This window comes from Numenius arquata, chromosome 5 (assembly GCF_964106895.1).
Source record: "Numenius arquata chromosome 5, bNumArq3.hap1.1, whole genome shotgun sequence".
NCBI lineage: Eukaryota > Metazoa > Chordata > Aves > Charadriiformes > Scolopacidae > Numenius > Numenius arquata.
The window spans coordinates 19,495,595-19,512,398 of NC_133580.1; the positions used below are offsets into that span (position 1 = coordinate 19,495,595).

The 16,804-nt window shown below is 61.5% G+C and overlaps 2 protein-coding genes across 2 annotated transcripts; one reads left to right on the plus strand and one right to left on the minus strand.

Annotated features, from left to right (window-relative positions):
• Nucleotides 1-3,337: 3,337 nt before the first annotated feature.
• TSPAN6 (tetraspanin 6) lies at nucleotides 3,338-9,082 on the minus strand. Its single transcript, XM_074147816.1, has 8 exons — nucleotides 8,937-9,082; nucleotides 8,632-8,820; nucleotides 8,115-8,189; nucleotides 7,432-7,530; nucleotides 7,027-7,170; nucleotides 6,079-6,162; nucleotides 4,289-4,388; nucleotides 3,338-4,077 (listed from the first exon to the last, which is right to left on the minus strand). The coding sequence occupies exons 1-7, from the start codon at nucleotides 9,021-9,023 to the stop codon at nucleotides 4,320-4,322; spliced, it is 747 nt and encodes a 248-aa protein (XP_074003917.1). The 5' UTR covers nucleotides 9,024-9,082; the 3' UTR covers nucleotides 3,338-4,077; nucleotides 4,289-4,319.
• A 1,318-nt stretch (nucleotides 9,083-10,400) lies between these two features.
• On the plus strand, nucleotides 10,401-16,526 carry SRPX2 (sushi repeat containing protein X-linked 2). The gene is made up of 10 exons (XM_074147582.1): nucleotides 10,401-11,017; nucleotides 13,308-13,394; nucleotides 13,489-13,680; nucleotides 13,798-13,974; nucleotides 14,331-14,457; nucleotides 14,581-14,702; nucleotides 14,791-14,970; nucleotides 15,107-15,240; nucleotides 15,325-15,446; nucleotides 15,770-16,526. The coding sequence occupies exons 1-10, from the start codon at nucleotides 10,948-10,950 to the stop codon at nucleotides 15,948-15,950; spliced, it is 1,392 nt and encodes a 463-aa protein (XP_074003683.1). The 5' UTR covers nucleotides 10,401-10,947; the 3' UTR covers nucleotides 15,951-16,526.
• The last annotated feature ends 278 nt before the right edge of the window (nucleotides 16,527-16,804 follow it).

Genomic DNA, 16,804 nt, shown 5'->3' on the forward strand with positions numbered 1-16,804 from the left:
CCCCCAGCGCTGGGGTCCTGTCCTGCACCCACCTGCCGCGTTGCCGGATGCATCCCGACGTAGCCGACGCACAGGTCGTTACCTGCTTAATTGCCTGTGAGTGTGGGATCCCACCGGCCGTGGCACCCTCACCGTGCCGGTCCCCCTGGCATCCCGCACTGCTGGAGGAGACCGTGCTCGAGTGCATCGTCGCCACGCTGAGCAGCAAGAGGCAAACAATAAACGTCTTGTATGAGCGATTGCAAAGAAAATGGAAAGTCGTTTAGTCTCAGTCTGTGATGCTTAATGGGTCTGAGAAGTGATCTAATTGCTCGGCTGCCTTGTCACGAGCATCCATAACTCAGGTACCGGGACTGCCGGCGCTCGCCTCACTGGGGACGTGCGGAGGTCCCTAATTTGCTCCCTGATGGCGCTGGTGGTTGTTCAGCACGTCCCAACCCTCTGTTCCAGTGTGGATGTGCTCAGTAGTTACTAGTGGCAGCTCGGGGGTGGCACCGGTCCCCTGGGAGCGACGTGCAGCAGGGGGCAGGGTGAGGGCAAGGCGCAGGCCAGAGCGGGCACAAGGGAGCCCCCGGGGAACTGGGGGGCCAAAGCCTGAGGGAGAGACAGTGGGGAGGACCCCTGGTGCCGTCCGCTGTCCCCAGCCCTGTGACCAACAAATCAGCAAAACTCGAGCTGTAGGAGGCAAAAAAAAGTCCTTGGCACTGCAGTTGTCCTGAGCAGGACAGTGCTGAGGGCTAATGGCCAAAATCCCCGTCCACCCCCCGTGCAGCCGTCCCCTGACGGGGGCTCATGCCAGACCTCAGGAGACAGCTCTCATCCCTCTGAGCAGCTTTGGCATCCCTTGGGTGTCACCGGGTGAACCCCCTTTGGTGTCACCCAGGGTGACAGATGGGGCTTTCCAGGGAAACACCTGGATGGAGAAGCCTGCCCAGCCGTGCGTGCAGAGGAGGGAGCAGGGGGTCAGGCTCTGCTCACCGCCACTGTGCTGGGTGCCAGCTGTGGTGTCCCCGGGGCTGCCAGGCCCTCCCCACATCCCTGGGGCTCCCACAGGGACGTGAGCACATTTTAAGGGCAGTTCCCTCCATCCCTGCTCATGGCCGCGCTGACAACGTGGTTGGAAGGTTGGGAGCTGCTGGGAGCAGGCTGCAGCAGAGCTCCCCGCACGGCCTCCCAAGGGACGCCAGCCAGTCTCGGGGACACCAGGTGCTTCTGACAAGTCCCCTGAGACATTTATACCCCAAGGTTCAAACGCGGCGGGGGTGTGTAAAGCCCACCCGGCCACAGCTGCTGCAGGGAACCGGAGCCCAGGGGCCAGCCAGCAGTGCTTGTGTCCCAGCTCCGTGGGTCCCAATGGGTCACCAAGGTGCATCCAACGCCTTTGCCAGGACAGCATTGTCCCAAATCCGCTTGGCAGCACATGTCTGTACCCGCGGACCACCACTGCTGTCTCTCCAAATTAAAGCGAGGTGTCTACGCAAGCACTAATTAACTAGGTAAGATCTGCACCCTCTGATGGCCACAGTTCCTGTTGGTGGCCGTGGGGACAAGCAGGCTGGATGAGCCTCCGCACTCCCCAGGTTGGCACAGACAGTCAGTGCTGGTTTTCCTGCAGCAACTCGGAAACCTCTGGATTCCCCATGCCATCCTCCGCCAGCACCATCCCTGCCCACCTGGCATCACATCTGCTGTCCCTGTCCCCTGCAGACAGAGGGACATGGACCGGTGCAGGGACATGGACCAGCGCAGGGGCTTTCTGATGGGGGTGGCTTTACCCAAACCTGGCCCTGCTTCTCAGAATCACAGAATCACCTAGGTTGGAAAGGACCCTTTAAGATCATCTAGTCCAACCAATGAAAAAAAAAAAAAAAAAAACAAAAAAAACCAAAAAAACCACACACACACACACCCCCCACCACACACAACCCACACACACACCACCACACCACCCAACACTAATCCATATCCCCGAGCACCATGTCAACTCCTCTCTTGAATACCTCCAGGGATGGTGCCTCAACCACCTCCCTGGGCAGCCCATTCCAATGCCTGATAACCCTTTCAGTAAAGAAATATTTCCTAATATCTAACCTGAACTTCCCCTGGCGTAACTTGAGGCCATTACCCCTTGTCCTATCATCTGTAACTTGGGAGAAGAGACCAACCCCCGCCTCTCTACAGCCTCCTTTCGGGTAGTTGTAGAGAGCAATAAGGTCTCCCCTCAGTCTCCTCTTCCCCAGACTGAACACCCCCAGCTCCCTCAGCCGCTCCTCGTAAGACTTGTGCTCCAGACCCCTCACCAGCTTCGTTGCCCTTCTCTGGACCTGCTCCAGCACCTCAATGTCTTTCCTGTGGTAGGGGGCCCAAAACTGGACACAGTACTCGAGGTGGGGTCTCACCAGTGCCAAGTACAGGGGGATGATCACCTCTCGGGTCCTACTCACCACACTGTTCTCGCGTGTTCCTGCCCCATCTCCATCCACCCATTAATTGCCGTCAGCCGATCTCTCCACCCCGGTTTCCATGCTCTGCCTGGCTGTACTGACGCGGGAGGCTTTTGGCCAGCCAGGTGCTGACGCCAGCGATTTACTCACCTGGATTAAACACAACAAAAGGGTTTCAGGTGTTCCCCATCAGGCTCCTCTGTCAGCAGCGAGGTTGCCCCATACCTGGTCATTTGCTGCACTATGGAGCTGCCTTTGCCAGAGGGCTGATGAAGGGCCACCACTCCTACCTGTGGCTTACGCCCCCCCTTTTACGCTTGCCTCCTCCCTGGGAGCAGGACAGGCAGCCCCGGATGGTTGCTCCAAGCCACAGCCCTTGCGAGTTTTGTGTCTGGGACCCAAAAATCCCCCAAGCTGGGCGGGAGAGGAGCTTCTCTGCACCGCTGCGGCATCACGCCCAGCAAGACAAAGGCTTGCTGACAACACAGCCCAAAAGACGAGCACCACCAAACAAAGATAAAAGCTTAAATCCACGTTTCTTGCCCCAGGGAGAGGCTGGGGACGCAGGTGACTCCAGCAGCGCTGCCCTGCCCTTGTCTCCAAGCGGCGGCCGGTGGAGGATGCTCATCTGCCCGGGATGGGCTGGGATGCTCCAGGCCTTCTGCTTCGGCACTGTTACACAACTGCTGTTACGAAGAAAAATCAATTACAGAAGTTATTTGCAAGCACAAGTGCAGCAGCGAGCATCAGGAAAACGCAAGCTGCAGCGGTCCAGAGGTTATCAGCTGGCCCGGAGCGAGTGGATTACCTCCCGGGGGGGGGTTGCTGCTCATTGCAGAGACTCAAGCAGAGGAATTTCCAGGAGATGAAAAGAAAAGCCACGGAGGTTGCATAGAGTAAAATATCTTAATATTTATTGTGTCTCGGGACAAAAGAGTTCTACTCAATACACAAAATGAGATAAGCAGCATATAATACTGACAATCAAGTCACAGCTGACTCGGTGCAAGGACACCTACCAAGGTAAAGGCACCAGGAGCTACATCACCAAACCTCGCTACAGCTTATGAAGAATCACTACAGCCCGTACTTTAAAAAAGTACAACTATAAAAAAAGTATATAAAACCCAGGGCAGGGATGAAAGAGAGCTTGGCAACAAGCCGAGACCTTGCCGAGCTTTCAGGCACGCAGGGTCGTGTTTTACCGGGGACAACAGCCCCATCTCAAGAGCAGCCGCATCCGGAGGGCGAGGGGACATCAAGGGGCTGCCAGAGATGAAGGGAAGCATCACTTGCCCCACGGAGGCACCGAAGAGGAGGACTGGGAGCCCCGTGAGGCCGGTGGGCTTCAGCCTGGCACTGGAGCACACAGCTGGCTGAATAGAGAGCCGGGGGCTGCAGCGCCTAGAGGAGCCAGTGTGCTGTAATCACCACAGCTACACTAATTATCCCAGGCGGTGGCACAGCAGAGTAGTGTTAGGACAAGTCCCTGAGCGCACCAGGACGGCTGCTGCACTCTTTTCTATGAGCTAGTTGAGAAGAAGATCAGTCAGTTCAAAGCAAGATTTCACAGAATGGAGTCCAGAGGAAAACTGGAGGTGGTGGCATCCTCCCTGGTCACGGAGAGCACACCCTGCAAGGCACAACACAAAGTGTTAACAGATAAGGCTGGATTTATACACATCTTAAAATGATGTAGCAGACATAGTCCTGCAGTTGCCCTCGGTCACCACATGCCCCCAAAAGCGGTACCCGCCACCCTGCCGAAGGTCCCCAGGGGTGATCAGACGGCAGCCAGGGATGCCGAGGTGGCCCACCGAGCTTTCATCGCTGGACAGACGTACCCGGCCACGGCCACAGCGTGCTGGGGGCCAGCTACACCATCTCGTACTGATTGTTCGTGATGTACTGGGACAGGCAGCAGGCGAGAATGATGCCAATCAACTGAAAAACAGAGGGAAAAAAACCCCACAACATATCAGAGGCAGCCAAAACCAGTGGTGTTTTAGGACAAAAGCCTGACAAATTCCTCCGGAGAATCAGTTTTATAAATTCCAAAGAACAGCGGGATTTACAAACGACAACACGGGCTGCCGTGCCCTGCTTGGGAGTAATGGAGAGAGGCTGAAGCGGAGGATCCCGGCAGGCACCAGCCAAACAAGCTCCTCGCAAAAGATGCTCCACGTCCCGTCCCGTTATGTTTTTGCTTCATGAAGCATCTACAGTTTTACAGTACTTTTGGCGATTACACAGATATCAGGAGCGTCACAGTCCATTACACGGCCAACCAGAGAACAGCCGCCACCTCTCCCTATTGCAAGGACAGCGGGGAAGCAAGGCTGCTGTTTTCGCATCAGCATCCGAAGGACACGCTACTGTTATCACAACGTGGCCACCCAGCCCCTGTGCGGACATCTAGGACCAGATCCTGCAGGACTCTGACCTACACAAGCAAAGTTAGAGGCACATTAGGATGATGGGTCCCTGCTGGCCGCACGACACAGCACGGCTTGCTGAAAGGGCGATAAAAGCTAAATAAAATTCCCAAGTCTGGCATCAGCCAAGCTAATTTCACAGCTGGGAGCATGCGGCTCCCCATTTGCATGTCGGTCACATCTCGGTGACCCCACAGCGAGCTAAGGAGGAGAGTGGGGCAAGGGGCTGGGCACAGCGGAGCGGCTCCGGCTCTCCCAGCCGCGACCAAAAGTGCTTGGAAGCACCAACCAACGGCGGCCGGGGGCTGTTGGCTCCCATCTCTCCCCCAGCTCGGTCCATTCGTTACGGGAAACACACAGCGACACGCTTGTTACAGGGGAAACATCTTGGCAGGGTTCCCTCTCCCCACGCTGGAGTGGTCAGCCGGTGGCCCTGGGCTAATGCCACGGCTTCTGCATGCCGGATCAAGGAGAGGGTGAACTCAAGGCCCCACAAGGCCCAGAGCCCAGCAAAGCTTCCCCAAACCAGCTACAGAAGGGCCAGCTGCACATCCTGCAGCGGCATCGGAAAACCTTCGGCACCTCGGGAAGCCCCACGGCGGCATCAGCGTGCCCAAAGCAGCGGAGCTGGGGGAAGGGGCCTCTCATTTCCTGCCGGGATAAAGCCTGACGGAGCAGCAGGAGCCCGCTGCGGTTCCTGCAGGAAGCGTCCCGCAGGATAAAGTAAAGGAGAGCGAGAGGGAGGGGGAGCAATGGCAGGGGTAGGGGCATGAGCTGCTCGCAGGGACCCAGCCCCACAGAAGTGACGCCAAAACACCTCCCGGATGGAAAGGGAGGTCAGTGGGTAGGAAAAGGAAAGGCGCAAATTTGATCCCTGCCAACAGCTGGGAGTTCGCTCAGCACGGAACAGGCTCCGTTTGCGTTTTCCGTAAGTCAGTGGTTTCAGACAGGAGCTACTCTCAAACAACCTGGGCTCACGGGAACAGAGCTGGTGCTTCAGCCCGGGCTTTAAGGGACCGGAGGCTGCTCAGCGGTGAGATTAAACCCAGGGGGAATCTGCAGAATAGCTGCCCCTCCCTGGTTGAAAGAGGCCATGCCTTTTGTACACACACCAGGCTTTTCACAGAAATTAAATACCTCTGGAGACACGCTAGCTTTGCTCTGCACCCCTCCTCTGCCGGCCAGCAAGGGAGAGTTACCTGGAAGCACGCGATGCCAAAGGAGATTCCAGCCACCACGCTCATTTTTGACTCCATCGTTGAGGTTACCAGGAAAAAACAACCCTGCAAAGGAGGGAAAGTGAGTACGTGGGTCTAGAGCTTTTCACTCCCCCGGGAGCAAAAACCGGCACCTCCCCAGAGCAACGGCAGCTCCAGGGGAAGATGCTCCCGGGCGGGCGGCCGAGGGCTTCTGGCTGCCACCCTCCTGCCTGACCTCGGCAACGTCATTTCCCTATCAGCACCCGACCGACCAGCCTCCCAGCCCTGCCGCCTTATCACGGGGAGCGCTGCCCTTGGGCTGCTCCCAGCAGGAGCGTTGGGCTGAGCAAGGTGACTCACCAGAGGAACGTCCCTTGCATCACCCAGCCGTCCCTGCCGGATGAGGTCACCCGCGCTCGCCACCAGGTCAGGACTTTGCACAGCCATGGGAAGACGTCAGCACCACCGAAACTAACTTTACTAGGAAATTACCCCCTTATTCACCTGTTCTCCCAAACACACAGCCCTAAACACAAACACTCAGTTCTGGCTTGTCTGTGGCCTCCACAGAAGGAGCAGGGGTGACCTCGGACAGGAGGGAGGTCTCGTTCCTCCAAACCCTTCCCCTACTCCATCCCTGGAGGTGTTCAAGGCCAGGCTGGATGGGGCTTTGAGCAACCTGGTCTGGTGGGAGGTGTCCCTGCCCATGGCAGGGGGATGGAATGAGATGATCTTTAAGGTCCCTTCCAACCCAAACCATTCTATGATTCTGTGATTCTACCTCCAGCCCAGGGGAGGCCCCGGGCCACAGGGTGCCTGCATGAAGAAAGCAGTTCTTTCCAGTCTCTGAGGGAAGGGCAAGCCCTTCTCCCCCTGCCCAGCTCTGCCCTCCCCACCTCCAGGACTGGCAGAGGGCTTTTTCTGAGCTTAACTTACATCCACAAACACTTTCTGCTTGGCTTTGCTCGGGTCTTTCAGATCCTCCTCCGAGCAGTCATCCTGGCTCTTGCAGCAGCTCCGGGGAATGCCCCTCTGGGTGAAGTACTCAGTCCTCTCCCAGTCCGAGTAGTTCTGCACCCCACAGCAGTGTAGCTAGAGGGGGAAGAACATTTGAGGAGCATGGTCACACCAAGGTATGGACCGCCCCCCCAAGCCCTACCACCACCCCCACAGCTCCCCTGCCCTTGCCTCTCTAGGGACTGCCCCCATCTCACCCAGCACCTCCTCCCAAACTCAAAATCCCATAGGGCAAAAGGCATGGTGATACCGTAGGGGGTCCCAGGGGATGCCCTGGGGCGAGACAAGTATCCCCTCCTCCCTGATACAAGCCAGATGCCAGCCTGCAGCACTCACGGTTCTCTGGATGGTGTCGACGGCCTCGCTGTGCCGATCCGCAGTCACGTTGTAGTCCCTCAAGGCCAGGTTGAGGTTACTCTCAAAGTTTGTCTTAATCTGCAAGAGAGAGGTCTCTGCGGCGGTGCCGTCCCCTCCCGGGCTTCGGGACCGGCGGTGCCACATTACTCACGTCCCGGCGACGGCAGGAATGACTCCGGCCGTGGCCAGCAGACATTCCCCTGGCCACCCAGGCAATTAAACGCTGTATTAAAGGGCAGGCCGGGATGCGCTGTGGCCGCAGGGATGCCGCATGTAATAACAAGGACCGACACGGTGCCAACTGTCCCCCTCCCCCCCGAGCGGCGCAGGAACCCGCAGAGGAGCTTTAATTACAGAAATTATTGCAGAAGATAGACCAAAGCCAGAAATTAAAGTCCAGGGCTATTTTGCCTCTTCTGGAGGAGGGGCAGCACGCCATGCCGGGTAGACCCTGTGCCCAGCCTCGTCCTTAATGGGGACATTATGAGTTCTTAGAGGGACCAAGCTGCTCTTTGGGCTGTTAACCCCATTTTAGCCACACTAAGCACCACTCCCAGTTGCATCTCTGTCTCTCCAGTGACATCTGCAACCGCACTTGGGTGAAAACCAGCACCAAACTCACTCTTCAGCACTGGGACATGACAGCGGCCCCCCAGACTCACCTCGTGCCTGAAGACGAACCCCACGACGGCGGCCACCAGGACAATGAGGAAGATGAGGGACAGGAGCATGGCGTACTGCGGGCAGAAAGGGCGGGATGGGACAGGGTGGATGGGATGGGACAGGGTGAGATGGATGGGACAGGGTGAGATGGGGAAGGATGTGTTGGGCTCAGATGGGGGAGGACGGGATGGGACAGATGGGTCGGGATGGGATAGGAAATGGTGGGACAGGGTGGGATGGCATGAGATGAGATGCGGTTGGGATTGGGTGGGATGAGGAAGGATGTGTTGGGATCAGATGGGTCAGGATGGGGTTGGGATGGGATGTGTTGGGATCAGATGGGGTAGGATGGGACAGGATGAGACGGGGTTGGGATGGGGAAGGATGTGTTGGGATAAGATGGGGTAGGATGGGATGGGGCAGGATGGGGTTGGGATGGGACGGGGAAGGGTGGGATGTGTTGGGATGGGTCAGGAGAGGATGGGACCCCATCCTGCCCCGTCCAGGGCCACCCACCAGCTTGAGCATCCAGGTGCTGCCGCGGCAGGTGGCGAAGCAGCCGAAGGTGCCCAGGAGGACGACGACGGTGCCGGCGCCCACCAGGACGAAGGGGACATTGGTGGCCTTCTCGTCCAGCAGGGAGAAGTAGACGGCCAGGCTCACCCTGCCCCAGACGCCCACGGCCAGCAGCACGATACCCGACACCTGGGGAGAAGGGGGACAGCCGCCGCGGCTCGCGCCTGTCGCGACAGGGCGGCGCGGCCGCGACATGTCGCGGGGGTAGGGAGGGGAGGGGAGGGGCGGAGCGGAGCGGGGCTCACCCAGAAGACGAAGGTGTAGGTGAGCAGGACGCTCTTGAGGCAGGTGATCACCGGCTTCGTCTGCAGCCGCCGCGACGGGGACGCCATGGCCGACACGGGACCTCTCCTGCCGGGCCGGGCCGCGCCGCGCGCGCCGCGCCCCGCCCCGCGCCGGGCAGGCTCCGCCCCGCCCCGCCCCGTCCCGTCCCGCCGGAGCCGCCCGAGCGGCGGCGGAGGTTGCCGAGCGCTCACGGAAACGGCCGAGCGCGCCCGAAGGTGGGCCGATTCTCCCCGGCGGGGCGGCTCCTTGCGTGGTGCGGGATAGTCCTGCCTGTCCCACGTCCCTTACTGCTGGCACCAGGCCACTCCTGCCTGTCCCATGTCCCCTCCTGCTTGCTCCGGGCCACTCCTGCCTGTCCCATGTCCCCTAATGCTGGCTCCAGGCCACTCCTGCCTGTCCCATGTCCCCTCCTGCCTGTCCCATGTCCCCTAATGCTGGCTCCGGGCCACTCCTGCCTGTCCCATGTCCCCTCCTGCTTGCTCCAGGCCACTCCTGCCTGTCCCATGTCCCCTCCTGCCTGTCCCATGTCCCCTAATGCTGGCTCCGGGCCACTCCTGCCTGTCCCATGTCCCTTCCTGCTTGCTCCGGGCCACTCCTGCCTGTCCCATGTCCCTTCCTGCCTGTCCCATGCCACCTCTTGCCTCCTCTGTGCCACTGCCGCCTGCCCTATGCCCCCCTTCTTCCTGCCCCGTGCCAGGTGCTGCCTGGCAGTGCCACCTCTGCCTGCCTTATGCCACCTCCTGCAAGCCCTGTGCTGTGTCCTGCCTACATAGTGCTACGTCTGCCTGTCCCATGCCACCTTCTGCCTGCACTGCACCACCCAGTCCCTACCCTCCTGCCCCAGCGGTGCGTGACGCAGCCCCAGCTCCAGCGTGGCCCCCCTTTCCCTGCCCAGGTGTCCCCCAGCAGAGCAAGGACCAGCCGGGGCAGCCACCTCACACCACGGCTCATGGCACGGCCACCATGCCAGCACGCGATGGGCATCCTGCCCGCCATGGGGCAAGTACGCCGTCCCCTCCTTGAGGATGTTGTGGGCTGCAGGGTTTTACGGGGGGTTGGGGGGTTCCCCTGCAGCAAGCAGCCCTCACAGTGGCCTCCTGGCAGCCCTCTCCTGCTCAGGACAGCTGTGTTAATAATTAGTGTGCTTACCAGCCTGGCCGCCACATAATTAGTGCATTCAGGCAGCATGTCCCCCCCCCCGCCGTGGCCCCTGCCAACTCTCCTACCTGTCCATGCCAGGCTCATCCCTCGGCTGCCTTTGCCCGGGCTGTCCTGTGCTCCGGAGCCAAAATCCCAGGCAGCTCCTGCCTCTCCTCCTGCCTGACCCCTTGGGATGCAGGGTGGCGGGTCCTAACGAATGTGCTTCGTTACTGCTGCCTCGCGGGGGCTGAACTTCAGCTGGAAAACAGACCCCAGCTGGAAGCACTTGCCTCTGGAGCAGTTTCGGAGCCCGCCGTCTGCAGCGAGGTCTCTCCCTCCCTCCCTCCTGGCAGGAGGTGGAAAAAGGGTCCTGGCTCCAGCTGTTTTGTCCTTGGTCTCCCCAGGATCCCCCCATTCCCGGAGCCTGGCAGGGCTGGCCACAGGCTTGGCTACTCTCACTCCTCTGCCAAAACAAGCTCCTGGCTCTTCTGCTTGCAAAGGAAAAAAAAAAATCTGACAACCTTCTAAAGCCTTGGAGAAGCAGGAGGTGCACTGGAAAACGGGTGATCCTAGGATTTATTATTTTTGACAATCTCATCGTTTTGGGCCTGACTCACGACTTTTGAATGTTTGGGACGGGCAGCAGCGGGGAAAAGTAGGTTTGCTCAGCACAAGCAAGAGGGTCGGGTGTCTGTGCAGGGACAAGGCGACGTGCGGGGGGGCCGTCGCCCTGTTCCCAGCCCCTCTCCATCCTCCCTGGGGCTCGCGGCTGCCCCCGGACCCGGCACGGCAGGGGGGCTGGCCAGCCCCTGGCCCCCCCGGCCCCCCGACATGGCACAGGAGGCAGCCCCCGTCCTGCTGGTTGTTCTTGCCAGGCTGGTGTCATCCACGTGGCATGAAGGTGAGTGCTAGGGTGTGCGGGGATCCCTTTGGTGGGGGAGATGGCAGCCCGCAGGGTCCTGTTCCCCTCGGGGGGTTTGCAGTGGGGAGGGAGGGAGAAAGGGGACCCCTGGTATGGTGATGCCGGGGAGAGCATCGGTGGCTGGGGGGTATGGGGTGCCTGCTGGAGGGTGCTGTGGGGTGTGGGGAGGAGCGGAGAGCGTGCTGGGGGGCATCCAGAGAGGAGAATAAATGCAGGCTCTCCATCACACCCCTGCCTGCGGGAGCGGAGCTTTCCCGCTGACGCCTCGCTCCCACGGGGGCCATTGGCCGGCAGATGTTTGCCTGGATGGAATGCTCAGATCCAGCCCCCCCCTCCTCCAGCCAGGCAGCCGGGTCAAGGATTTAAAGCCCTTGCCCTGTTTCAGCAGGGGGGGATTCCCCCTTCCCTGCTCCTGTCCCCATCCTCTTGCCACACTGCCAGCATGGGGATGCTCCTGCCCGGTGCAGCCAGGGCTGCGAGCTGGCCCCAGGTGAGAAGGAGAAGGCAGCGCCTGCACGAAAAGGGAACATGGCACATCTGCCTGCAGGGACACAGCACACCAAGGGCTCAGCAACCCCCCCGGGAAGCAGCCCTGCTCACCGGGCCACCGCCAGCCCCACGGATGCCGGTCCTGCGCTTGCCCTGAGCCCCTCCGCTCCCCAGGGCAGCGTGGGAATGGCGCCGGGATAAAAGGCTTTGTGGAAAGGAGTGGGTGACTTAACGAAGCTTGTGGGAAGCGATGAGGAGTCAGTCGCTCTGTAGTAAAGTTCATGTGGGAAAGATTTGTAATGGAGTTGCCTCCCCGTGCCGGCGGGGCTGCTGCTTGGACTGCCCTTTGGCGGATATCCCCTTCCCAAAACCCGGAGCAAGGGGAAGGGGAGATGGCTGCAGCCGCGGCAGGGCTGCCGCTTGGCCCGGGGTCCCTTCCCAGGCTGAGTATCCCCGCCATGCCGGAGCGGGGGCTGCGGTGGGGTGGGCTGGCAGCGAGGAAGGGGGCAAGCGCTGGCGGGGGCCAGCGGAAACGCGGCGGAAACGTGAGCTCAGTGCTGGGGAATGCCGCGGCCGGCCGAGGCGCCGGGGCCGAGGGGAAGGAGCCATCCCTTTCCCCCTGTACGGCTCCCTCCCCGCCCACTGGTCCCTTGCCCACGGGAACACAGAGGGTGACCCACAAGGCTGTCCTGCCCCCATCCATGGGGCCGTGGGTTCCTCCACACAGCATGGATGGCATGGGGCCAGCAGCTCCAGCCAAGCCCCTCCAGCAGCTTCATCCCTCCCCGAGTGAGGGGGCGCATCCCTGCCGGCCCCCCGGCCGGGTACGTGCCTCTCCTCCCTTGTCTGGGCCAGGGGCTCGGGCAGGAGAGGGCAACTGGTTTCCTTCCCTGGGGATGCTCCGTGGCTGAGACAGTGCCAGGGGAGCGGGTGGAAGGAGGACTTCCCGGCAGCACGAAGCTGGGGGTCGGTGCCAGCCCACTCTGCGCCAGCCCCCATTTCCTGCCCTAACCGCGGCTGCTGCTGGCCATGTTTAGTCTGCGGGCTGGTGCCAGCTGGGGACCGGGCTCTGTCTGCCCGGCTTAACCCTTGATGGCAGCCCCAGGGATGGCAAGACAGGGTTTGACCAGGGATGGCGTGGCTTGCTGGGATGTGAGACCCCACCTGGAGTACCACCTCCAGCTCTGGGCCCTCAGCACAGGAAGGACATGGACCTGTTGGAGCAGGGCCAGAGGAGCCCACGGAGATGCTGGGAGGGCTGGAGCCCCTCTGCTGTGGGGACAGGCTGAGAGAGTTGGGGGGGTTCAGCCTGGAGAAGAGAAGGCTCCGGGGAGACCTTAGAGCCCCTTCCAGTCCCTAAAGGGGCTCCAGGAGAGATGGGGAGGGATTCTTGGTCAGCGAGGGGAGTGACAGGATGAGGGAGAATGGTTTTAAACTGAAAGAGGGGAGATTGAGATGAGATCTGGGGAAGAAATTCTTTGCTGTGAGGGTGGTGAGAGCCTGGCCCAGGTTGCCCAGAGAAGCTGTGGCTGCCCCATCCCTGGAGGGGTTCAAGGCCAGGTTGGAGGGGGCTTTGAGCAACCTGGTGTGGTGGGAGGTGACCCTGCCCAGGGCAGGGGGTGGGACTGTATGATCTTTAAGGTCCCTTCCAACCCAAACCATTCTATGATTCTATGTTTCAGGGCTGGGGGGTGCAGCTGCCCGGGGAGACATCATGCCCCGGCTGCTGCTGCGGCCATGAACTATCACGCAGCCCCCTCATCTCTTTCCTCCTCCCCAGGGTCTGGCTACTATGCAGCCGAGAGTCACACCAATGAAGTGTATGTGGAAGAAGCCCCCCCTGAGCCCGCCCTGGACTACCGCCGAGGTACCGGCACCCAAACCCATCCCGCGGCCCCTTGTGGGGAAACTGAGGCACGGTGGGGCAGAGTGCCCCTCCTTACCTCCTTCCTCTCCCCCAGTGCCCCAGTGGTGTGCCACGCTCAACATCCACCGTGGAGAGGCCACCTGCTATTCGCCCCGGGGGGGCTCCTACCGCAGCACCTTGGGGACACGCTGCGAGCTGAGCTGCACCCGTGGCTACCGGCTGGTGGGGCCCAGCGCCGTCCAGTGCTTGCCCAGCCGCCGCTGGTCCGGGATGGCGTACTGCCGACGTGAGTCTGACCTGGCCGCCGGCTTGCCGGCATCCCCGGTGGCCAGTCCCAGGCGCTATACCCACTAGCATGGCTGGGCAGCCCCTTCCCTCCCCTTTTTGCTCTCCCCATCCCCAGAAATCCGGTGCCACGTGCTGCCGGCGGTGCTGCGGGGCTCCTACGTGTGCTCGGCCGGAGTGCAGATGGATTCCCGCTGCGACTACACCTGCCTGCCCGGCTACCAGCTGGAGGGCGACCGCAGCCGCATCTGCATGGAGGACGGGCGCTGGAGCGGGAGCGAGCCAATCTGTGTAGGTAAATTCTCACCCTACCATCGTCCTCCCAGCCCCACGCCGCTGGGGCACACAAGAGCAGGTCACCCTCCATCCCTGGGGTGCCTGCAGTTGGCACCCCCACCTCCAACCTGGCCATTGCTGGGTGCTGGCTTCTGCCCTCCCAGCTCTGGGACCTCTGTCCCTGCTGGTCCCTGAGGTGCCATTAGCCCCAGGGGTGGTGGCACTCAGTACTGGCGTTACAGCAGGTCGTGCTGGCTCCGGGGTGCCTGAGCTGCTCGCAGCATCCCCGGGGGTGGCTGAGCACCGGGGCCAGGCTCTCGTAGCCCCATCCCGGCACCTGCAGGTTCCCCGACTCCCTTTCCTCCCCATGGGCAGATTTGGAGCCTCCCAAGATCCGCTGCCCAGACTCCCGGGAGCGGATAGCTGAGCCAGGCAAGCTGACGGCCACCGTCTACTGGGACCCCCCCCGTGTGAAGGACTCCGCTGATGGCATCATCAAGAGGTCAGGGCAGAGGTGCTGGGGGCACCGCCAGTGAGGGCTAGCTGGGGGGGGGGGGGGGGGGGGGGGCCATGCTGGGTGCCCCCTCCCGGAGCCCTGATGGAGAAACCCATTTGCTGGGTGCAGGGTGATGCTGCGGGGCCCGGAGCCCGGCTCCGAATTCCCCGAGGGGGAGCACGTCATCCGCTACACAGCCCACGACCAGGCCTACAACCGAGCCAGCTGCAAGTTCACCATCCGCGTCCAAGGTGAAGCCCTGGGGCTGCCGGCTGCCCCCCACCCCTGGCTCCGTGCCCCATGGCCCCCAGCCCTCACCCAGCCTCCCCCCCTTCACAGTGAGGCGCTGCCCCGTCCTGAAGCCCCCACAGAATGGCTACCTCTCCTGCAACTCCGACGGCAACAACTATGGCGCCACCTGCGAGTACCTGTGCGAGGGGGGGTATGAGCGGCAGGGGACCTCCCTGAGGGTCTGCCAGTCCACCCAGCAGTGGACAGGCTCCCAGCCCATCTGCGCACGTAAGCGGTGTGGGGAAAGGGAGGACCTGCCCGCAGCGATGCCTGGCAGGATGGAAGGGGTGGGGAAGGGGTGATGTGGGAGGGGAGGGGGGGGATGCAAAATGTCACCTCCCCGCACGCCCCCCTCTCACCCCAGCCATGCAGATCAACACGGCTGTGAGCTCTGCTGCCAGCCTGCTGGATCAGTTCCACGAGAAACGCCGCCTCCTCATCATCTCAGCCCCCGACCCCTCTAACCGCTACTACAAGATGCAGATCTCCATGCTGCAGGTGAGGAGACCATCCGGCTGCCCCCCCTCCTTTCCCACCTCTACCCCCAGAATCCTCTCACCACCACCCCCCCCTTGTCCACAGCAAGCTGCCTGTGGGCTGGACCTGCGACATGTCACCACCATCGAGCTGGTGGGACAGCCCCCACGGGAGGTGGGACGCATCCGGGAGCACCAGCTCTCCCTTGGCATCATCGAGGAGCTCAGGTAAGGAGAAGGGACGGGGGGGCTGTCCTGTAGAGCCAGGGTTCTGTGCGAGGGGAGCGGGGATGGGACACATCTGGGGACGGCAAAGTGTGAGGTTGCAGCTGGGTTTGCGTGTGGTGTGAGGACACCCCCAGCAAGTCTGAACACAGCATCCCCAGGGGATGAACACAGCATCTTCCCGGGGTTCACAGCCCCCGAGGAAGAGATGGGAGCCACCACCCGAGGAGGACCTGAGCACGGTTGCCTGGGGTGGACAGGCTCAGCCCCAACCACAGCCCCCTCCCAGGCCTGACCGGCGGCTCCCCCCTGACCCCCCCCCGCAGGCAGTTCCTGCACCTCACCCGCTCCCACTTCAATGCCGTGCTGCTGGACAAGGATGGCATCGACCGGGAGCGCTACATCTCCCCCGTCAGCCCCGACGAGCTCTTCCTCTTCATCGACACCTACCTGCTGAGCGAGCGGGAGGCGGCACGGCGGGCGCAGAGCGGGGACCCCTGCGAGTGAAGCAGTGCCAGGGAGACCCCCCCACACACACACTCCACCACTGCTGGCCTCGGGGGATGGACACATTCCTTTCTGCTTTTCTAGTCGCCTACTGTAGAGGAGGACTAGGGTGCCGAAGACCTCCAGGGGATGGGGACGGGGGCCACGTGCTGGCAGCGTCCCCACTGCCCAGCAGCAGCGTCCAGCTGTGGGGTGGGAAGGCTCAGCCCGGCCAGTACCATGGTGGGAGACACCTGAGGGCCCCCCTCAGGGCAGGGAGGGGAGATAGGGACCCAGACACTGGGCTGCCAGAGCAGAGGAGAGCGGACAGGGCAGGGTGACAGCCTTTAATGCAGCAGCTTCACCCTCCCCACAGACCTCTTCACCCCCTGCACAACCTGAACCCCCTCCCTCTACACCCAGGGCAGCCCAGGGTCCTGCCAGAAAGCCTCCAATAAAAGCTCAGCAAAACCAGTAGCTCAGCTCCAGCCCCCATCCACCCCTCGCTTCCCCTTCCACCAGCCACGGGGCACCCCTCCTGGGAACTGCTTTGGCAGTAGAACGTTAACTCAAAATAAATAAATTTGTATAAAAGTCAGCGCTGGCAGAAGGTGTGTCGCAGAAAGCCCCGGGAAATGCATCCTTCCTGGGGACCACTACCCCCAGCCCCCTCCCCCAGGCTGACACCACACAGCTCCATCCCGGCCCCACAGCCAGGGCTGCCCCAGTCCCGGAGCCGGCAGCATCCTGCAGGAGGAGCATGGGGAAGACAAGGAGGGAGGGAGCAAGACTGTGGAACAGAAGGGGTGGGAGGAAGACGAATGGAAAGTAGAAAAAGAAAAACAAACCACATTTCAAAGCATTTCGCCTGAGGG

Coding starts and splice junctions, on each gene's coding strand:
- TSPAN6 (XM_074147816.1), bottom strand. CDS start 9,023: ATGGCGTCCCCGTCGCGGCGGCTGCAGACGAAGCCGGTGATCACCTGC. Junction 7,531..8,114: donor GGTTCGTCTTCAGGCACGAG/GTGAGTCTGGGG, acceptor TCTCTCTTGCAG/ATTAAGACAAACTTTGAGAG. Junction 7,171..7,431: donor TCGACACCATCCAGAGAACC/GTGAGTGCTGCA, acceptor TTCCCCCTCTAG/CTACACTGCTGTGGGGTGCA.
- SRPX2 (XM_074147582.1), top strand. CDS start 10,948: ATGGCACAGGAGGCAGCCCCCGTCCTGCTGGTTGTTCTTGCCAGGCTG. Junction 14,971..15,106: donor CTCCCAGCCCATCTGCGCAC/GTAAGCGGTGTG, acceptor CTCTCACCCCAG/CCATGCAGATCAACACGGCT. Junction 15,447..15,769: donor GGCATCATCGAGGAGCTCAG/GTAAGGAGAAGG, acceptor CCCCCCCCGCAG/GCAGTTCCTGCACCTCACCC.